General features: G+C 39.7%; 1 protein-coding gene and 1 pseudogene across 8 annotated transcripts in view; both read left to right on the forward strand.

Annotated features, from left to right (window-relative positions):
- The first annotated feature begins 2,137 nt into the window (after positions 1-2,137).
- LOC129398110 (uncharacterized) lies at positions 2,138-6,670 on the forward strand (annotated as a pseudogene).
- Positions 6,671-8,301: 1,631 nt separating this feature from the next.
- The window catches only part of NKAIN2 (sodium/potassium transporting ATPase interacting 2), a 1,024,303-nt gene continuing 1,008,919 nt past the window's right edge, over positions 8,302-23,685 (forward strand). For 2 of the 8 annotated variants that reach the window (XR_010112509.1, XM_063605447.1), the window contains exon 1: positions 11,608-12,039. Coding sequence is in view for 3 of the 8 variants with exons in the window: in XM_063605447.1 (XP_063461517.1) it covers positions 11,986-12,039 (54 nt within the window). In the remaining 5 variants the exon portion in view is untranslated. Of the gene's footprint in view, positions 12,040-23,685 lie in introns of all 8 variants that reach the window. The other 6 variants (XR_010112510.1, XR_010112507.1, XM_063605446.1 and 3 more) reach the window with 6 other exon arrangements.

Here is a 23,685-nt window from a genome sequence, read left to right on the forward strand (position 1 = left end):
CTAAGGTTCTTATATTTTTAAAATAATTTTATTAACATGCTTAGAATATATCATATTAAATATAATTGAAATGTTAAAAATATTCATTAATATATGAACATGATCATCAGCAAATAGCTACTGAGATCTTGGTATATTCGTGACACTCTACTTGAAAAGTAAAATGTACATAAATTACAAGTGAAAATCATTTAATTTAAAAGGATGTATCCCAAGTAGTATTTAATACAGAAATCTGACTGGTCAGTCATTGATCATAACTACAGCCGTGGTCTTTTTCATGGCATAATCTGTCATCTTTGCTTAATATCTTTTCAATGTTTTCTCTGAGGGCCTGCAGATTAGTCAAATGGATAAATGGATTTTTATTGCTATGGTTCTGTACTACAGAATCTGTCACTGGATAATTTTATCAAGGAATGGAATTGAACTTTTAAGACAAATCAGTACAGAAAGGTGGGAGTCATTGTGATATATAGTATTTACAGGTCAGGGTCCATTTTAACACACTTACTGGGTTTTTAATAAATAATCATTGTATAAAAGAAATGCAAATTACAATGGAAAATGGAAACTTTTTAAAAAACGGTAATATCCATTACTAGTAAAGGCATAGGGAAAACAGCCCGTCCAACCCCCACACAGATACATTGATAGAACACCCTTACACTAAGCTTGTTATTATTTATCAAAAGCCTTACAATTTTGCTTTTTTCCTTGACTTACAAGTCTACTTCTAGAAATTTGTTATAAGGGAATAATTATAACACAGGCAAAGATTTATCTATAAATTTATTTATTTAAAAATGTGTAATATTGAAGCACTGAAAGCAAACTGAACTGGTTTTCTGTTGCTACTATAACAAATTACCATGAATTCAGGACTTTACAATTACACATATTTGTTATCAATAACACATATTTATCATCTTACAATTCTATATGTTAGAAACCTGACACGGGTCTCAGTGGGCTAAATCAAGCTGTTGGCATGAATGTTGTCCTTCTGGAAGTTATGAATGAATTCCATTTCTGTACCTTTTCTAGTTTCTAGAGAGTAGTGCTTGACTCGTAGCCCCTTTCCTACATCTACAAATCTTTTCCCCTCCTAGCCTGGAGGAGTTTTCTACTGTTAAGGGGTTATGTGATTATTATTGGGACCTCCTGGATATTCCAGGATACTCTCCCCATCTCAAGATTCCTAGTCTAATCACTCCTGCAAAGTCTCTTTCGTCCTATGAGGTAATATATTCACAGGTTCCAAGAATTATAGTGTGGACATATTTAGAGGGCCATTATTTTGTCCATCACAAAAGCTATAGGTATAAGAAAAGGATATGAATTAAATAATTGGGATACTTCGTGTTCTATATAGTCATAAAAACTATGTTTTATGCAGAATAATGATAATTAGCAATATTAAAGTATTAACTGCTAATCATTTGTGATGGTTAATACTGAGTGTCAACTTGATTGGATTGAAGGATACAAAGTATTGATCCTGGGTGTGTCTTTGAGCTGCCAGCATGGCTAGACTATAAGCAGACAGAAAAATGTGGAAAGAGAGACTGACCTAGCCTCCCAGCCTACATTTTTCTCCCATGCTGGATACTTCCTGCCCTTGAACATTGGTCTCCAAGTTCTTCAGTTTTGGGACTCAAAGTGGCTCTCCTTGCTCCTCAGCCTACAGAAGGCCTATTGTGGGACCTTGTGATCATGTGAGTTAATACTTAATAAACTCCTCTTTTTATATATATACACACACACATATATATGTGTATATATATACACATATATATACATATATACGTGTGTGTGTATATATATATATTCCATTCATTCTGTCCATCTAAAGAACCGTGACTAATGCAGATTGTGGTACCAGCAGTAGTTCTAGAAGAACAGAATATTAAGGATGGAGTTCTTTCATTGGTTTTGAGGTTTCTGGATTTGGCTGCTTAATATGACTAGACCCCAAAATGCTAAGGACTCTACTTCTAATAGTATGGAGAGCATTGATAGTCCTTGGCAGGAACCGTTTAGAGAGTTATGCAAAATAAATGCATTTGACACTCCTGATTCATCACTCATAAGAGGCAAGGAGTTTAGCGACTCTATACATAATACCATTGACCATATGCCGAGAACCAAGGAACACAATGAAGCTGGTTGGTCCCTCTTAAGTTCAGCGGACAAAGTGATGAAAGAAAATGATGACCTCAGGGATTCTATCTCCTGTATTCAGAAGCAGATCCTGAGCCTAAAATCTGCTAAGACTGCCCTGAGTGAGAGTCTTATCTCCTGGAGAGAAAGAGCTAAAACTGTGGAAAAACAGACACAAACTGTTATCATGTGAGTGGCTGACTTGCAACGAAAGCTGCATGCACAGCCTTGCCAGGTGTCTACTGTTAAAGTGAGGGCATTGATTGGAAAAGTATGGGACCCTGCAACTTGGAATAGAGACATGTGGGAGGACCCTGATGAAGCTGGGAACACTGAGCTCTGAATTGAAATAGGATTAAAAGATGGCCCACTGTGAGCAAGCTGGAAATGCCTGATCTCCCTTGGTTTACTGTAGAGGGAGGGATCCAAAGGCTTAGAGAGATTGGGATGATGGAGTGGATTAGTCACTTTAGACCTACTCATTTCAGCTGGGAGGGCCAAGAAGATATACCCTTGACCAATGCCTTGTGAAATAGATTTGTGAGGGCAGCACCTGCATCATTGAAGAACCCTATAGTTGCTTTTCTCTGCATGTGAGATCTAACAGTGAGAACTGCAGTCACTCAACTACAAAATTTAAATACAATGAGAATAATTGGATCCCAAGGTGGCAGAAGTCAAGTGGCAGCACTCAACCATCCAAGGCAAGATGGACAGCAGAGGCAAAGCAACAATCAGAATAGTCTGACTCATGTAGGGCACTGACATTGGCTAATTAATCACAGTGTTCCTAGAAGTGAAATTGATAGGAAGCCTGCTGCATTCCAATTTAATTTATATAAACAGAAAACTTCTAGCTTAAATGTACAAAAGACTAATTTGAATTACTGAAACAGAGAATCATAGCCCCTCAATCAATTTCCAGAGTTGAGCCAGTTTACAGACCCAGAATCCCTTGAATGAAGGAGAGGCCAGGTCCCCTTGAGGAAGGGCCCCACTATATTACCAACAATTTATGCAGTGAATCTTTCTCCCATCCTTCCCCAGTGAGACCTCCAGCCTTTTATCAGGGTAACTGTGCAATGGGGAAAGGGAAATGATCAGATATTTCAGGGACTACTGGACCCTGCCTCTGAGCTGACGTTGATTTTAGGGAACCCAAAATGTCACTGTGGTCTTCCGGTTAAAGTAGAGGCTTATTGAGGTCAGATAATTAATGGAGTTTTAGCTCAGGTCTGACTTACAGTGAGTCCAGTGGGTCCCTGGACTCATCCTGTGGTCATTTTCCCAGTGTGAGAATGCAGAATTGGCATAGACATACTTAACAGTTGGCAGAACCCCTGCAATGCCTTCCTGACTGGTAGGGTGAGAGCTAATATGGTGGGAAAAGCCAAATGGAAGCCTTTAGAGCTGCCTCTACCTGGAAAAATAGTGAATCAAAAACAATATTGCATCCCTGCAGGGATTGCAGAGATTAGTGCCACCATCAAGGACTTGAAAGATGCAGGAGTGGTGATTTCCACCACATCCCCATTTAACTCTCCCATTTGGCCGGTGCAGAAGACAGATGGATCTTGGAAAATGACAGTGGGTTATCGTAAGCTTAACCAAGTGGTGACTCCAATTGCAGCTGCTGTACCAGATGTGGCTTCATTGCTTGAGCAAATTAACATATCTCCTGATACCTGGTATGCAGCCACTGACTTGGCAAATGCCTTTTTCTCCATTCTTGTCCATTAGGCCCATCAGAAGCAATTTGCCTTCAGCTGGCAAGACCAGCAATATTTTTTACTGTCCTATCTCAGGGGTATATCAACTGTCTGGCTTTGTGTCATAATCTTATTCGGAGAGACCTTGATCACTTTTCGCTTCCACAAGATATCACAATGGTCCATTACACAGATGACATTACGCTGACTGGATCCAGTGAGCAAGAAGCAGCAAACACACTGGACTTATTGGTGAGACATTTGCATGCCAGAGGATAGGAAATAAATCCGACTAAAATTCAGGGACCTTCTACCTCAGTAAAATTTCTAGAGTTTCGGTGGTGTGCAGACTGTTGAGATATTCCTTCTAAGGTGAAGATTAAGTTGCTGCATGTGGTCCCTCCTACAACCAAGAAAGAAACACAATGCCTAGTGGAGCTACTTGGATTTTGAAGGCAACACATTTCTCATTTGGGTGTGTTACTCTGGCCCATTTATCAAGTTACCCAAAAGGCTGCCAGTTTTGAGTCTGGTCCAGAAGAGGAGAAGGCTCTGCAACAGGTCCAGGCTGCTGTGCAAGCTGCTCTGCCACTTGGGCCATATGATCCAACAGATCCAACGGTGATTGAGGTGTCAGTGGCAGATAGGGATACTGTTTGGAGCCTTTGGTAGACCCCCATAGGTGAATCACAGTGGAGGGCTCTAGGATATTGGAGCAAGGCCCTGCCATCTTCTGCAGACAACTACTCTCCTTTTGAGAGACATCTCTTGACCTGTTACTGGGCTTTGGTGGAAACTGAATGTTTGACTATGGGTCATCAAGTCACCATGCCACCTGAACTCCCTATTGTGAACTGGGTGCTTTCTGACCCATCTAGCCATAAAGTCGCTCATACACAGCAGCATTCCATCATCAAATGGAAGTGGTATATATGGGATCCAGCTCGAGCAGGTCCTGAAGGCACAAGTAAGTTACATGAGGAAGTGGCTCAAATGCCCATGGTCTCCATTCCTGCCACCCTGCCTTCTCTCCCTCCGCCTGTACCAATGGCTTCATGGGCAGTTCCCTATGATAAGCTGGCAGAAGAAGAGAAGACTAGGACCTGGTTCACAGATGATTCTGCACAATAAGCAGGCACCACCTGAAAATGGACAGCTACAGCACTACAGCCCCTTTCTAGGACATCCCTGAAGGACAGCAGTGAAGGGCAATCTTCCCACTGGGCAGAATTTTGAGCAGTGTACCTGGTTGTGCACTTTGCATGGAAGGAGAAATGGCCAGATGTGTGATTATATACTGATTCATGGGCTGTAGCCAATGGTTTGGCTGGATGGTCAGGGACTTGGAAAAAGCATGATTGGAAAATTGATGACGAAGAAATTTGGGGAAGAGGTATGTGGATGGATTTCTCTGAGTGGTCAAAAATTGTGAAGATATTTGTATCCATGTGAGTGCTCTCCAATGGGTGACCTCAGCAGAGGAGGATTTTAATAATCAAGTGGATAGGATGACCTGTTCTGTGGACGCCTCTTTCCCCAGTCACCCCTGTCATCGCCCAATGAGCCCATGAACAAAGTGGCCATGGTGGCAGGGACAGAGGTTACACATGGGCTCAGCAACATGGACTTCCAGTCACCATGGCTGACCTGGCTATGGCCACTGCTGAGTGCCCAATTTGCCAGCAGCAGAGACCAACACTGAGCCCTCGATATGGCACCATTCCTCAGGGTTATCAGCCAGCTACCTGGTGGCTGGTTGATTATATTGCACCTCTTCCATCATGAGAAGGGCAGAGGTTTGTCCTCATGGGAACAGATACTTACTCTGGATATAGGTTTGCCTATCCTACATACAATGCTTCTGCCTAGACTATCATCTGTGGACTCATGGGATGCCTTATCCACTGTCATGGTATTCCACACAACACTGCCCGTGACCAAGGCACTCTCTTTACAGGTAAAGAAGTGCAGCAGTGGGCTCATGCTCATGGAATTCACTGGTCTTACCATGTTCCCCATCATCCTGAAGCAGCTGGATTGACAGAATGGTGGAATGGCCTTTTGAAGTCACAATTACAACACCAACTAGGTGACAATATTTTGCAGAGCTGGGGCAAAGTTCTCCAGAAGGCTGTGTATGCTCAGAAGCAGTGCCCAATATATGGTACTGTTTCTCCCATAGCCAGGATTCATGGGTCCAGGATTCAGTGGGTGGAAGTGGAAGTAGCACTAACAAAATGTTTGCTTCCTGTTCCTACAACATTACATTCTGCTGGCCTAGAGGTCTTAGTTCCAGAAGGAGGAATGCTGCCACCAGGAGACCCAATGATTCCATTAAGCTGAAAGTTAAAATTCCCATGTAGACACTTTGGGATCTTCCTACTTTTAAGTCAACACGCTAAGAAGGGAGTTACAGTGTTAGCTGGGGTGACTGACCTGGACTATCAAGAAGAAATCAGTCTACTACTCCACCACGAAGGTAAGGAAGAGTATGCATGAAATACAGGAGATCCATTAGGGTGTCTCTTAGTATTACCATGCCCTGTGATTAAGGTCAATGGAAAGTACAACAGCCCAATCCAAACAGGACTACGAATGACCAGACCCTTCAGGAATGAAGGTTTGCGTCACTCTACCAGGAAAAAAAAACAACACACACACATACACACACACACTCACACACACACCCTGCTAAGGTGCTTGCTGAAGGCAAAGGGAATACAGAATGGATAGTAGAACAAGGCAGTCATCAATACCAGCTATGACCAGGTGACCAGCTGCAGCTATGGGGACTGTAATTGTCATGAGTTATTTCCTCCTCCTTTTGTTAAAAATATGTTTGTGCTTGTATACACTTGTACTAAGAAAATATCTTCGTTTTATTTCCTTTCTCCTTTCCCATGTGACATAAGATTTTTTGACTTCACATGAGCATTTAAATGTTGTTAACTTTATGTAATAGTGTTTGGGTTGGGGATTGGTGGGTTTCCGTTTGTATGAAAGATAGCTGTATTATGTTAGGCATAATTATGACCTTATTACTGTCATTATTTGAAGATTATGTATGATATCAGGAGATGCATATGGGTTCAAGTTGACAAAGGGTAGACTTGTGATGGTTAATACTGAGTGTCAACTTGATTGGATTGAAGGATACAAAGTATTGATCCTGGGTGTGTCTGTGAGGGTGTTGCCAAAGGAGATTAACATTTCAGTCAGCGGGCTGGGAAAGGCAGACCCACCCTTAATCTGGGTAGACACAATCTAATCATCTGCCAGCTTGGCTAGAATATAAGCAGGCAGAAAAATGCGAAAAGTGAGACTGACCTAGCCTCCCAGACTGCATCTCTCTCCCATGCTGGATGCTCCCTGCCCTTGAATATGAGACTCCAAGTTCTTCATTGTTGGAACTCGGACTGGCTCTCCTTGCTCCTCAACTTGCAGACAGCCTATTGTGGGACCCTGTGATCCTGTGAGTTAATACTTAATAAACTCCCATATATATATATATATATATATATATATAACTCCCATATATATATAAATATATATATATTCCATTAGTTCTGTCTCTTTAGAGAGCCCTAATACAGCATTGCTCTAAAAGCTTTACTTAGTTGATGCTTACTAAATTCTCCCAAAAACTCTATATGTGCATTATTACCCCTCCCATTTTATAAATAAGAAAACCAAAGCACAAAGAGCTAAGCAATTTACCTAAGACTACATAGTTGATAAATGGCAGAGCTTGGATTATGAAACTAAATGTCTGGCTGCAGAGTCCATGAACTTAATAGTTAATAACCTGGATACATGTTTTTGGTCTATTGTCAAGTGAAAAAAAGCAGGTTAAATGATGTTGTGCATGATATCACCCTATTTTTGTTAGAAAATGGTTTGTATAAAAATGACATCAATTATCTCTGGATGGAAGAATTGGTGGCTATTTTCGTCTTACATGCCATTAATATTTAAAATATACTATCATTTTCCTAATCATTATCCAAACAAGAAAAAAATCCATGTTAATATAAAATATATAATGTATACAATGAGTCAAATAGGTTGGTTTTGTGATTGTAAAGATGTGATTATTATGCATCCTATGCCTGTATCGAAATGTCTCCTGTACCCCATAAATATATACATCTACTATGTACCCACAAAAATCTTCAAGAGAACTAATTGTTGCTTTCATGCTTTTAAACTAATGAATGGAGGCAATAAAACTCAGTGAAATTGTTTAGCAGAGTTGCAACGCCAAGGTTGAGCTTTTGGTGTAGCTGAAGTGATTGAGTGTTAGCAGTCTGTAACCTGGTTCACTCAGTGGCTGTGTGCCTACTGCATTGCATGAGTTGTTCTGAGAGATAAATGAGATAATAGATCTGAAACAACCTTGAAAAGTACTTTAAAACAGTATGGGAAGGTGAGGCAGATGGAGGTGTGGAATATGCAGCACATTTTCCCCATAGAAACAAGGCAATTCACAATACTTATGTCACCATATTAGTCAACAAAAGGTCTAACACCTTATATAGCAAAACAGTTTATGACCTTATTTCTAAGTGAAAATGCAATCAACATTCAAATTGGAGACATCTCTCTCCTTCACACACGTCTGTGGAACTGTTGGGATTCTCTTTTTAGTCTCTTCTACTAAGACACTCAGTTCCAGGAATAATAGAAAACAGAATAGGAAGTGCATAGCCACATTAAGTTATAGAATTGCATCTATAACTAGGGTGCCCTTTCATAAGTCAGGCATTGCCTATACTGTATGTAAAGGATGTGATGCCAATTTAGAGATAAAATATGTGTGATTATTCTTCTAAATATTTTTGTCATCACTTTCGTATGGAATTCTAAAAGAATGACAGGGAAGTATATTGAAATAAAGGAGTGTGGTACAGTAGTTCGAAAAGCGAATTTTGGTGTCTTATAATCATGCCCTTCAAATTCTAATTCTGCCGCCAAGAACATGTGCATCCGTGATAAAAATATTTGATTTCTCTCTGAGTTTGTATATCTTTAGAATGTGCATTGTATCAACTCATGTGTTTCCTGTGAGGAATGAATGAGACGATGCAGGTTTAGTACATAAGGCAGTAGTCGCACATAGTGAAGTCTCAACATTGTTTGTAGTTCACACTTCTGAGTACACTGTGCCAATGATGTCAGATGAGGTATAAAAGCCCCTGGAGACTGCCTGAGGTTGGGATTCTCAAGAGGCAGGCTCTGACACAAGGATTTGAGTGGTTTATTTCAGAGGTGATCCCAGGAAGCAGTGGTATGAAAGTAGGGAGATGAGGCATGGAAGGGAAGGAAGCCAATTCAGAGCGCATGAATGAGCCAGTTACTGCTGTGGACACCTACGGCTCAATCTCGGTGGGGACCTTAATGGTGTAGACTAGAACATGTCTGACGGTTTCCCATATGAGGATTGAAGAAGCTGGGGTATTTATCCTCCAATTCCCATCCATTATTGCGTGAGGTAGCTCTTAGGGCTGGAACCTTATTGTTCAGTCAAGCACCTCCAATGGCTAGAAAACAGACTGTCCCAAGTGATTACAAAAACGCAAGCATGGACTGAAAGGGCACAGTCCAAGAACTATGGTGGGGCACTGCTGGAGTCAGCTACAGCTAGCATTCTGCTTTCCTATACAACCTAAAGATTACTCAGGCTATTGCTGGTTGCAGGGAAACGTCTGCAGGATTATGGAGGGATCCATATAAATGTGTTGTTCCTATGATAAATTTGAGGAGGTAATAGAATGCTTTTGACAGTATGGCAGCAGCTTCTTCAACAGTCAATTAACTTACAGCTTTCTGTTTGGCAATGCAAAATACCCATAACCCTAGCAGGTACAGGACAGCTAACGTGTATAAAGACAGAAGAGCAACTAAGAGAAACATTTTCCACTAGATAACTCTGGCTTCAGTTTTACCAAAGGTTGTGGAACTATTACCTTCCAGGCTTTGCAGTGCCTAAGAGCACATATTGGGCTCTTGGGAATTTTATTAAACATTGAAAGACACTTTTCAGAAGAAAAGCCCCTTTACAAATGGGGCGATTAAAACCAGACATTCTCATTATAGCAATAAAATATCTGTGCTCCATAAATTTAACAAAGTTAATCCCTTTTTGGCTCCCTAGGACTGACGAATCGTTTCTGAAAATTCAGTGCCAGGCTCTGGAGAATAGTCTCTCTGCTCTATTCAATTTATTTGTATTTAGTCATTCTGATACGTCATAATGTTTATTCAAAGGAAGCAATCATTCGGGCTCCTTATTTGTGGTTCCCAGCATAACTTTATCCTGTATAAATGCCATTTTTCTCAGTAGGCGCCAAGTTCCAGTTGCTACAGAGAGCTCTCTGCTTGATGTGGCTTCGTCATCTTAATCTCTTAAGAAGGGTGCTAGGGAGCTGTTTGCTATTTAGCTCCCTAAACCATTCTCTTATCAATCGCGACACTTCACCCCAATGAGTCAGTTCCTCAGTGGATCTCAACAAATAATCTTCACTTCCTGGAAAAGTTAGGGTTGCTTTCCTTAGCTGCCAGGGCTGAAAAGGAAACTTGGTCCTAAATATCCACGCCCCAGGGGCAGCCACTTGGGCCAGCATGTTGCGCCCTTCAGCTTTCCGCCCGCAGGTGGCAGCAGCGGGCTCCGAAGCCTGTCTCTGCAGGTAGCAGCCGCTTCACAGCTTCAGGCCGGTGCTCAGCGGAGGCTGGTGCATCTCCACTAGGAATCCACACCCAGCTGGGACTGCTGTGAAGCTGAAGTAACTGAGTATTAAACTAGTCTCCGACTCTTTAATATTTTAAGTGAAAACAAACAACAGTTTGAAGCAGCAACAGCAACTCATTGCATCCCTATTCCCTCCGGTTGCTAATTTTTCCCAACTCCAGCAGCAACTCGGTCCCCTTCCCCAAGCAGGGTCGGCTCCGTAGCTCTCCGCGCTCCGACCCTTCAGATCCTCGGGAGCCCAGGGGAGCCAGGTGCTGGGCGGTGCGTCCGGTGCCGCCGCGCCCCTTCTCGCCACCTCTGGCCTCTCCGCCACTCGGGCTTTCCGGCCGCTCTGGATGCCTCGGTTGCACCCCTGTTCCATGACCCCAGCCTCCTTCCCTAACCCTCCTCCTCTTCGTCCCTTCTCCCCCGAGCGCGCGCGCACACACACACACTCGGTTCGCTCCCGCGGAGTGGCTCTGGGAGCACGACCGACTTCAGCTCAGCAAACCGCGGTCATGCCGCCCAGACTCCTCGCCCCGAGGCCCCGGTCCCCGCCGCCGCCGCTTTCGCGCCGCTCCTTTCCGCCTAGACACCGCCGCCTGCGGCCGCCTGGGCGGCAGCCCCTGCGGTCCTCAAAGTTGGCCCCCTGGGAGGGGGCGGCAGGGAGCAGGTTGAAGGATTTGTTGTAGGAGGAGGATTCACACATCTGGGCGAAGGGAGGGGCAGCGCCGCTGCTGGGACGCGGCGCGGACCCGCATCATTGCGCGCAGCAGCCGCTGCAGCAGCCGCCGGGGACCGCGGAGCCCGGACGCCCCCGCTCGGCCCGCGCCCCGCTCCCCGCCCCACCCCCGCCCGCCGGGCCCAGCAACGCAGGGTGCCTAGGAGCCGCGGGCTGCGCAGGGAGGCGGGCAGCGGCCCTCGCGCGCTTCTGCCGCCCCCGGAGCCGGCGCGCGGCGAGCGCAGGGCGAGCGCGCGTCGGGCGGCGGCCGCGCTGGGGGGCGTGAGGCGAGCGGCGCGGAGAGCGACAGGGGCGAAACTTCGCGGGCCAGATGCCCGAGGGCGCGGCGGCACTGCCAGGCTGCCGCTGCTGCCCCTGCGGGCCCCGGGCGCGTCTCCGCAGGCGGCACTGCCCGCGGCGCGGCGTGTGCACCGAGCGAGTGAAGGTATGTGTGGCGGGCGCGGCTGGAGCTGCCGCCGCCGCCGCCGCCGCGCCAGCAGGTCCTAATGCCTGTCACTTCCCAGGACGCTGGCAGCAGCAGCATCCCGGAGCCCCCGAGCCCTCGGCAGGGTTGCGTGTCCTTCCCCGCGATCTGATTGGATAAAGTGGGGGCTCGACGGTGGCCGACGTGGGACAGTCTGGCTGTGGCAGGGGTCTCGGAAACCATGGGTTATTGCAGTGGCAGGTGCACGCTTATCTTTATCTGTGGCATGCAACTGGTAAGTGACACTTGGGTCCCCTTATTCTGTAATGTGTCTTTGAGATAGTGGGCAGGGGAGTGCAGCAAAGGGTCTGCCATTGACTAGAATGGACGAAAAAGATAAAAGAGAAGGTGACAGATAATATTGCCTATATTGAAGATGATTTCAGGGAGACGCACTCTGGGGTACAGGAGAGGTGAGCCTTTCCGTTCCCACCTATTTCTGTCCCTCTTAAGACAGTTTGGCAGGTGCGGGTTAAACTTGTCTTTAATTTCTTTAGGAAAAGCAAGATGTAGCTCTTGTTCTTTATGCTTTGCATTCCTATTCATGTAACAACGTGATTGTCACCTACAATTTACCGTACAGGTGTTAAACAGAGAAATACGGAATTTTGGACTTTTCTTCTCTATACTAATTTTGCAGTATCTTTGTTTCTTCATAGACATTTTTTTTTCTTTTTTTAAGGAAAATGTTGTCTTTAAGTATAATGCTCTAAAAAAACCACTGTTTAGGGCACATGGTATCCTTACAACAGTCTAATTTAGACTGTTTGAGTTTTAGCCACATTGAGTTTTTAAAGTATGCAGATTGAACAAAAATACTTAGGTGAACTCAGCAACACCATTGTCATAGACGGAACCAGTAACCTTTAAATCACAATTAACACAGACAATTCCAAGGAAAAATATTCTGTCTTACATTATGCATATTATTGCTCCTGAAATAGATACTGTTGTCTGATCCTATAGGATGGAGAATTGTATGTACTTTTTGAGGAATGTTGTACAGTTGCAAAGAGGCAAGGAACCAATAATGGAAAACGTCATGTCTCTGAATTTCAATTCCCTAAGGGCAATGGAAGGAGGGTCTGAGTAGAGAGTTGAGAGGTGAAAAATATACCACTCTAAGTGGTTAATTTGAGGTAGGAGCTACTTGCTCACACTTGTCATTAAATATATTTCCTTAGAAAGTATAAATTAACTGGAATAGTCATGTACGTTTTCAACAACTGTTTCATAAAGGTTAAAGTGACTACAATGCAGAAGATGTTTAAGTGTCCAATCAGTAAAGTGTTCAAAAGAGCAAGGATTTGCCATTGAAACTGGCAGAGGAATTCCTTAAGTGTTCTTGTTTATCAGTTGTCGTGAAGCCCATGAGTGTTAGTTATTGCTGCTTTGTGTAATATTAGCTGAAACAGTGCTTTTTGTTGTGTGTTGTCTTAGGATGTTTTTCTTTCCCATGAAAGTTATCTGATGGTGTCTATTTTGATCTGTGATTTATGCGCTTATGCACTTGGTTGTAAGACAAAGATGGAACTATAAATGTAATTTTCAGAATGTGGTAGTTTCTCAATGATGTGTAAACCAGTTTATTTTTCTGTACCACAGATTCATATAAGTTTTGCAATGAAGGATTTTTACTCTTAATAATAAAGCTAACCAAAACAATGAGGGAGTTTACTTTGTTAAACAACCCATTAGGCTAAGTCTGCCAAACTGTATAAAGGTTTTCAAAACATTCTTATTTTTATATATTATTCAGAAAAAGAATACATTTGCTGATTCACTGTGTGAAAGCATAAAAATGTGAGAATGAGTGGGTGTGTAGATCATTCTTATGCTCTTTTCGATTTAAAATTTGAAAAATGTGATTTAACTTCTAATCACGTAATATAATAGGGCTTTCTTATGGCAAATGTATGCACTAGGTCTATATGACATTTTGTGTGATGAATACAAACTCCTCAAGAACTTGATTTTAGAAAAACATAAATATACCAGTAGGGAAGCTATCTATTCAAAGTAGAATGATAAAGCTAAAGGTTCCTTTGTGTTTTTATGTGCTCACATATGTGTGTATGTACATATGCTCTTGAGTACATGCATGCATCCATACATACAATGGTGTCTTGGAGAGTTGCACCATCACTTATGAAACAGAAATTCTGAATTATAATTAAGTTCTCTAACAGAATAGATGTAGCTGTAATACGGAAGAGCACAATCTAAGTAAGTGTACATTGGAATCCTAAGGAGTTTTTATATTATATGAGAATCATGTGATTTTTCCCATTCAGACTTTATGTGCCACCAGGCTAATATAATTAGCAGCCATGTTAATGCAGATGCAGAACAAAAAACAAAGGACAAAGAAAATGCAATTGTTTTGATAGGGTGAAATGATCACACCTTAAAGGACCTCAGAGATTCTTGGTAATTGTTGCTTTTTGGAAATACAGTATTTGATTTTAAATAAAATAATTCTTTTGCAAATTAATAGTTGCAAAGCCCTGCACTAAAAAATAGGTGGGTGTGTATGTTTTCCTTTGCTCTCAATAGATTTTTAAAAACTTTTTATGTCTTTGCGCTATTATGAGTAGATTGTTTTACAAATAAACCAGGTTTCTAGACTAAGTTATGACTCATGTACCATTGACTGAAATAAAAGTTAACCCAGTTTTGTTTACTTCTCAAGTGTTTAGTATGTGTTCTTGTAACATTTGGGCATCTTTTTTTTTGGTAACTGTACAGGAAAAAAGGCCAAAGAGACTCTAAGTTAGAAACTTTATTCAGTTGCTTTATTACGTGACTTGATTAAGGTTCTGGAAACATTAATCTCCAGTCCTTGGAGCAAAGTATTTGTATTTTAAATAAATTTAAGGGAATATTTACATCTGTACCAATTTGCAGCTAATCTTAGGAGAGGATGAGGTGGCTTTTGGTATTGTGGATATGGTGATCTCATTTATTAAGTTATTATCAGACCAGACACGGTGTTTTGACCATTTAACAATTGAGGGACAGAGGCAGATTCTTCAGAGACATTTACCTGTCAGAATTCTATATCTGTGCTTTAAATTAGTTAAATATACATTTAATTTAATGTTTGGCAGACTACAAGTATTGATAAACATATACTCTTCTCAAAAATCAGGAGATCCGTTTATAAAACAAGAAACTAGAATTCCATACCATAGAGATTCATACAAAACTTCCATTTTATGAAAAACTGTTTCCATATATATCATAAATGAAAATCTTTGAGTTGTATGGTTATGCCAACTTCAGATTTTAGGGTGATTCCTACGTAAAGGAGTATGATCTCTGGAAACAGATTTACTCCATGTGCAGAATCTAGAGCTTAAGCTCATAATCTCAAGAAGGTAATTTTCTTTTTACCATTGCTGTCCTTAATACTCAGAAACTGAAGATTTCAGATAGTAACAAAAATCATCACTGCATTTGCAATGGTGGATGTAGTGATATAGGACAAGAAGTTTTTAACTTCTTATTTACTATTTGTAACTTTCAACTTGTGAAAGTTTTGGCATGTTTTCCCCAATGTTTGATTGAATCGGAGTTCTTTTATAAATGTGGAAAAAATTACTCTGATATCTCTCAGTGTGAAAAAATACGTTAAAATATGAAAGAATATAACTTAATTTAGACTGAAAGGACAGATTTGTTTTCAAGTAAGGAAACTCAAAATCCCCTATTTTGTACATTAGACCTCTGGGTGGCACAAAACATGTCATAAACTATTGAAAGAAAGTTTAGATTTACACTCCACAGAATAACACTTGAAAAATGCCACTATTGCCATGGGCTGTATGAAATATTGTTAACTTGGAGCAGGTGCAACTAACAATTAGGTTAGTACACATTGTGTGTGCAGCTGTGTGAAGGAGTACATTTGAAACTTAATTAAGAATGATCAGTTACTTTCTATCACAGGATTGCTAACCATTTTCAAAGGTACATATTTTTTTTCCTTAAGATGTTGTGAGTGTAGACTAAATTAAAAACAATTTTATTATAATTATGGAATACTTCAGTGATCATGATTTTCTGCAGTGTTCATAATCATGTGCTATTTTATTACTTTTTAGAAAATAAAGCGTTGCCGTGAAGTAGCTTGAAAAGTTCAGGTAGAATCTTATGATATTCCTAGTATACTTCTGACAAGTTTGACGGTTTTTCAGAAGTTTATAACTTTATCTGCCACAAAACTTCCTGGCTCAGAGAATTTTAACTTTTTAGGATTCAGATGCCATTGATGATAAAATCTTGAAGTTGTTAACCAAACTTACTCATGAAGAAGACTGAAAATCCCCATACAATACTTTAGAAACTTATCATGTAAAAATATGTTGAGTTTGCTAAGTTGTAAAATGATAACTTTCTTCTTTTTAAATGTTTTCTATTTATGCATCCTGAATATTGTTGCACATGGTTTTGTTTTTAATTTATTCTCACTGTAATTCAGCACTACTCTTCTCTGCCTTATATATACCAGGAGATACCTAGAAACTTCTTCCAGTGTCCAACTCTTCTTTCTTCGTTCACAAAGCAGGTAGCGACTTATTTTCTTGAATACAGCTAAAGTTTCAAAAAGTCAACCCATGTGGAGCTGTTCTCCTGCTTTCTCAAATAAAGGCTTGGATGGGCAGCATTTTTTCTGCAGAGTGCCAGAGTCATCTCTGGCGTGGGGCCCGTATGTGGGTAATGACCCAGAAATGCAAATGTGCTTTGCTACCTCCTTTCCCTCTGATGCTGCTTTACTTTGAGGTCAGATTCTCTACTTGCCCAGTCAGGAATTTCAGAGTGGAAGTCAGGGATTCCTTAAAATAGGAAGTCTTTATTTTTTGTTTTTTATTTTTAATATGTGTGTGCTTGAGACAAATAAAATCTGAGAGACAGAAACATATTTTAACATTTCTATGTTGATCCTGGAAATATAAATACAAAAGTTAATGGCACCAATTGCATTAAATATTCGTATATACAGATAATGCCTACAATTCCAAAGGTTGTATTTCAGTTATGTTATTTGGTAGAATTTCAAACAGTGCAGTATACTTTTTTCATAAGCAGTTTTGAAACTAATATTGCTATTAATGGAAATTACCCTATTTCCAATAACATACAAATGTCAGAAATGAAACACACACATAGGAAAAATATTTGTTTCCCATTTTTTTTCTGATATAATGAACTCTTCTGATTTTTGTTATTTTTTTCCCCTCATGGAAACTTGATTGTTGTTTATTATCAATATAATAAAATACATAAGCCATCAATATACAATGTATGTAGGGCTACCTTTTTTCATAACAATGATAGAATAAGTACTCTATTTATTCCTAATTTCTATAGGATGGAAATAAAATTATATGAAGCATTTGTTCTTACCATTCCCAAGAAATTAAAGCACATTTAAAAATTATGAAGGAACAAGATAAACTTCTATATCATTTTCTTTCTCCAGGTTATGGTAGAAATGAAGTTTATAACTTGGTTTTCTCCTCTTTTAGTATTTCAGGAGTTCATATTTTGTAACACTGCTGTGCACATGTGCGCACGTAATAAATTTGTTACGCTTTTTCTTTTGTTAAAAAATATTTCAGTTGTGTTTAGATATAAAATGCTCAATATATAAAGAAATTACTAGCTTCATCTTCCTGAAATAAGTATTTTTCTTTTTCTTTCCTTGAATTATAAAACAGGCAGTGGGTCTAGCTTATAGGAATATTCTAAGATTTAATCTTACGCAGGTATAGACTCTTTTTGTTTTTCCAACCTGAAATAAGAATAAGGTGACTTCAAAAGCTTATGATTTTTACCCTTTCAGCTAGTTGTGGATCACATGCTAACTTGATCCCTGTAAAAACTCCTTGAAATGCTACATATAAACTGATTTTTATGTGCATTTTGAAATAAATTATTTTTTCATTTCATGCATTTTTAAATAATTTGTTATGCATTTAAAAATCTAGTTTTATAAAATAATAATGAAAACTATTATTTATTGGAAGCTTGTTCTTGGCTAAATATGTTCCCCCCCCCCCCCCCCCCCCCACTGAATCCTCTCTGGTAATCCTATGAGATAGGTAATAGACATTAATATCCTCACTTTACCAGGGAGGAGATGGAGGCCTTGAAACGTTAAGCTGTGTTTTTAAGTCACCCTCTTAGTAAGTGGAGAAGCTTGGATTCAAACCCAGGTCTGTCTGAATCTCAGCCTGACTCTGAACCTGTGCCACACTGCATCCCTTCCATGTAAAATAAAACTATAGCAGCCTCTCATGTTTTTTTTAATTAAAGAAAGTAAGTACCTACCTACTAATTCCTTAGTGACCCATTAGTCAACACCTAGGTTTAGAGATGTGGGGTTGATTGATGTCAGGCTCCTGTCCAAACCTGACCGACTTAGGTAATCTTGGGGTTTGACAACTATGAGCAGCTGGTGTATGGACTAGAGAATGAAAGGGCAGAAGGGGAAGCTCCCCGCTGCAGAGCAAGTATCCATTGCTGTTCTCATGCATTTGGGCCAACTTTTGACAGATAACCATGAAATAGGGTCTTGGAAATTTGATATGTAAGCTTAAAATGTATTATATGGAAAGAAAAAATATATTCATTTTTTTTTAAATCCAGCTCTTTTTAAAACCACTCCTTGATGAATGGCCAGTGCACAGTATTGTTATTTGCCTGTTTTTTGTTTGTTTGCTCGTTTGTTTTTTACATGCTCCAAATCCTAAATTCATCCAGACCACCATTGACCAATAATATTTGCCATAATTATTGTACTGGGGAAGAAAAAGAGTAAATATGTTATTTAAAATATGTGTTGAATATGCTTGAACACATTTTGAACCTGAGTGTGCATCAGAATCTCCTGCAGGATTTTTAAACATAGATTTTTGGGCCCTCTCCTAGAGTTTCTGACTGCAGAGGCCTGGGCTAGGACCAGAGAATTTGTATTTCTAAGGAATTCCCAGATGATACTGATGTTGATGATCAGGCACCAAATTTTGAGAACTACTGGCCTAGAATATGTGTCTTCACCTAATGGTGTTACAAGAGAAAGTGAACCTATTTTTGAAATTCTTCAATCCAACTAGATAATTAACTAAATTCTTCCTATGGCCTTCTACTGATATGAGAGAAAACTTTTCTTCAGGACCTATTTCTGACTTTTAGCTTAGTTCTATTCAGAAGTTTAAATAGGAGAAATGCAAGGTCTTTCCAGCGCGTTTGTGTCTTTGTAATGTATTGAAATATAGAGGAATCTGAAAGCAAGCACCCTCATGTCTGGTAATGCTAGAACAGAATTGGATCCTTCACCTGCCTCTCTTTACTAGCCTAGCCACTCATTAGGGTAAGCACAGCGCTGGGGTGGGGGTTGTGGGGGGGTGGGGGAGAGAGGGAGAGAGAAAGAGAGAGAGACTGAAAAAGTACTGGGCTAATTTAGAAGCTGGATTTTAATATACCGAGAGAGAGAGAGAGAGACTGAAAAAGTACTGGGCTAAGTTAGAAGCTGAATTTTAATATACCAAGGAGCTTAGTGCTTCTGTATTGGGTGACTAAATAACTATGACTTTGCTTGAGACATTTATATTTCTGGGTGCTGTTTCCTCGTTTGAAAAATAGGGCAAGTAATTCCTGACCTATTTACCCTATAGAATAGGAGTATCTAGGGGAGATAATATGCTTAAAGTTAACATCTTTACAGTTTTAATGTTTTAACCTTTCAGAACAGTCCATCTAGTGAGCCCGGGAGTAGTTAAAGGGATGTTTATGGCCAGTGGCCCTAGTTAGAACAACTAGTTTTTTTTCATAGAATCATTTTTTTCTTCACCACCCATAAATTTTGTGAGGCTTTATAAATAATTAAAACACTAGGTACAGGTAGTTTGAACTAGATAATGTGCTATGTGCCTGATATACGTACTTTAAGTATTCATTAAAATGAAACTTGGATTTTACAAACAAGTCAACATTTTTCTTCAGGCCAGTATTTCTAAAACTGTGTTCTGTGGACACTAGTTCAGCAAGTCATTCTACTGAGCAAGAACTCTTATGCCCCCCACCGCCCCCACCCTCAAGGGTCACAGTGCATATTAGCATATTAGCAGCTACAGGAAGTCCTGCACTAAACCTCTGCTTAATTCCATTTAACTCAGCAAATATTTACAGAGTGCTTGCAGTGAACCAAGAAATGTCTTTTTCTGATATCCCCTATTAATCTTCCATGGAACTAGCATTTTCAGCAATACTTTTCAGTGAAATATTACTCCAGGCTAATGATGCAGTCTACAAGTTAATATTCAGTGATTGCCTAAACAATATTTAAAGGTTAAGAATTCAGTACAGAAACTCAACTGATTAAACAGATATCTAACAAATAATGCATAAAGATATTTAAGAATATAGAATATTATCAAGTTACTAAAACAAATGAATAGAAACCTGTTTTCAGATGCTTGGCTATTTTATATTATATATGTTCACTTGAGTTTCTTGAAATTATGTTTCGGACACTAAAATCAAAACCCTTAACTGAAGCTCAGTCAAGTCCAATTGCTGATGTTGCAAAGAGGTTGACATGTTGCAGTAGTTTTGGAACTTCTGATATTTAGAACTCCAGAACACCTTGGAGAGGGCATTTGCAGAAGCACTTTCGTTTTAAGGCAGTGGATGAGGAGCAATGTCTGTATCCTACATCTCTAGGCAGGCTAGCTTTTCCAGCATCTCAGCCTACATATTTGCCTTAGGCGGGGGAGTGGTGAAGAGTCCTCATACTGACTTTTGTTTTTTAATCAATGCATTACACTCTAAAACAGTAACACATTTAAAACCCCCAACAATGTTGCATTCTTTGGAAACAAATGAGTCTTAGTTTGAAATGGAGGAATCAAATTGGTACACCCTACTCTTAACAGAAGTCTTTGTGTGCATCTGTATTATTCTAATTACACAACAGAATAAGGAGATATTTCAAATCCTTTAACTGACAGCTGTGTATCAAATGATGGAAGCGTCTATGTTACATGTGAACTGTTCGGCGGTAGGGAATTCATAGTATCCTAACCTACACGGGCTTGTAGCCATAAGAGTTATACAAGGTGGATCACCCAGAGTATTATTTGTATTATAGTCTCTGACACCACTTGGAAACAAAAGTTATAAGAACCTCTGCAAGCCACAATGAGAAGAGAAAATGATACTGGGGTGGAGTGCTGCCTTCTGTGGTCTTGGCCCCTGGAGAAGGGCTGTGCTGATTGTCCCGGGATTGAGCACTTCTTTTGTTATGGCACCTGCAGTGGTGGAAGGCACCTTGATGCTGGGAATCATAATTCATCCCTGTGGGCATAGTGATTCTGACCTCACTCTCTTGTTAGTCTATAAGCTAGAGATCAGGTACCCTATAAGAGATGGCATATGAAGGTTTTACCTGATTGCTTTGAAGTGCAGGGATGATATTAGGGTTTGTGGATATGTTTATCCCTAGTTATTGGGAACTGTTATAGAATTACATATTTGAAGGCTTTTAGAAACTGTTGTAGATTTGGCCAGGTGTGATGGCTCATGCCTGTAATACCAGCACTTTGGGAGGCCGAGGCTGGTAGATCACCTGAGGTCAGGAGTTCGAGACCAGACTGGCCAACATAGCAAAACGTCATCTCTACTAAAAATACAAAAATTAGCGGGGCCTGGTGTTGCGTGCCTGTAGTCTCAGCTACTCTGGAGGCTGAGGCATGGGAATTGCTTGAACCTGGGAGGCAGATGTTGCAGTGAGCCAAGATCATGACACTCCAGCCTGGGCAACAGAGCGAAACCCCATCTCAAAATGTAGATTTGATGATACATAGGTGGTATATAAAGAGCTCTGGACCTTTTTTTTTTTTTTTTTGTCTTTTTTTCTGTTTAAATAAAACTTGCTCACAACTTTAGTGATTAGTGAACCTATAGCCTGAGATTTTCTCAAATATTGGAGCAATGTATAGGATTATGTGTTTCTTACCCTTATCAACAGGAATTAATGGAGTTTCATTTTTGACCATGTTTTATAAAATGTGGTTCCGTTTTATTCACCCAAAGATAGTAAATTACAGCTGTTCAGTAGTATTTATGAGTTTGCCTTTTCTATGCACCTGGAATTAAAGGCTTCTTTCATTTTCCTACAAGGCAGGGGGTGGAGGGATGGGTGGAACTCCTGAATGTTCAAAAGCAATTAAGTACTATTCTACTTAAAACAATGTTTTAACATTCATTGTGAATTGGAATCCACAATAAATCGAATTAACGAATGAATTCATAGATTAATTTTCTTAAGAACATATTTCTGGTTTTATCAAAAGCGTTCCTGGGAAGTTTCACAGGCTCTTAGAGATATGGGGCAATGCATTTTTAGTTTAACATTTTATAGACTGCCCTGGAATAGATTTATTTTTATTCAGAAAAGCTGCCTTAAAAATCAGGCAAATAGCGTAAGTTCAGTTTACATTTAGTAAATATAAATCTTGCAACAACAATATGTGGTGACATTTAATTATATTCCTCTTTTATTAAAATCCTAAAGGTAGACCTGTGGTTTTTACTTTCTTTTCGTAAGAAAGAGGTGTTAATGATCACTCTGTTACTGTACCTAGCTTTACTCACACTCTGTTAAGTACCTTAAACTCATGTCATATTTTTTCCCTTACATTGAGAGAAATAAACCCCAATGAATTTTTTTTTTGAAGTTTACATAGTGATTTGATGCAAACTTTACACACAAACTAGGGTCGTTGCATATTTCCTACCGGTAGGCCCATCTTTTAATTTAATCTTTCATAATGTGAATAAAAATTTATATGCAATGGATGAAGAGCCAAACGTGCAGGCCCTGCCCTGGATGTTGGGAGCCGAAGACCCTGGAAAACATTTGCCTGGAATGGTTCTTAGCCTGTAGTGCTGTGTTGCAGTCATGATCATTTAAAAGTGAATGAAGTAATGAATGAATAGTGGGAGGAAATTAAGTAATTACTAAATCAGCTTCATCAAGTAGGATTTATGAAATGTCCACATACGAATAGCATAATGAACATGCGCTGAATAAATGGTGTGTTTCTACCCTTTGGCAATTAGGATATGATGTAACTGAAAAGAATGTCAAGCCGTGTTTCTATCGTAAATCTAGTATCTAGTGGTTTTAATAATTCAAGATTAGTTTAAATTGCAAGCTGTTCTTTATCATTTATTTATTTATTAAGCCATATTAATTACTTACTTATGCTAGAAGCTAAACATGTTTTACTGTCTTTCATTCATTGTGTACTATAAAATCACATTTATACTTACTGTAAATAAGATCAATTTTGGTGAGACATAAATGTGGATGTCTGGGTCATTTTGCCCCATTTTAAAGTGTTAATTCATATAAGTTTAATTCATATTATCTAGTATTTGATGCAACATTACTTCCAAGAGTTTTGTTAAATCAGAACATAAATAATGAAGTTAATATTGTCTTTATTTTTCATATCTCTAGAGCAGTAGTTTTGAACGTTTTTTGTTTGTTTTTAGCTTCTTTGGCATGGAATCTTGCAAATTTGATAAAAGCTACTAACTCTCTTACCAGGAAAATGGGCTTCAAAAACTTGTGAACTCAATCTGTGAAACTTAGATGAAAACCCCTAGTATAAATTCTTAATTTTTTTTGTCTGCCATTTCATGAAGAGCTTCTGCTTATCAACAATTTTGATTCAGTTATTTTGAGCTCAGGAAACATTTAAGAGATTATATACATACTTGATATATACAATTATATATTGTAAAGATATACGTATACACACACACGTATGTGTATATAGTGTGCAAGAGTGTGTGTGTGTGTAAT

Source organism: Pan paniscus, chromosome 5 (genome assembly GCF_029289425.2).
Source record: "Pan paniscus chromosome 5, NHGRI_mPanPan1-v2.0_pri, whole genome shotgun sequence".
Taxonomy (NCBI): Eukaryota; Metazoa; Chordata; class Mammalia; order Primates; family Hominidae; genus Pan; species Pan paniscus.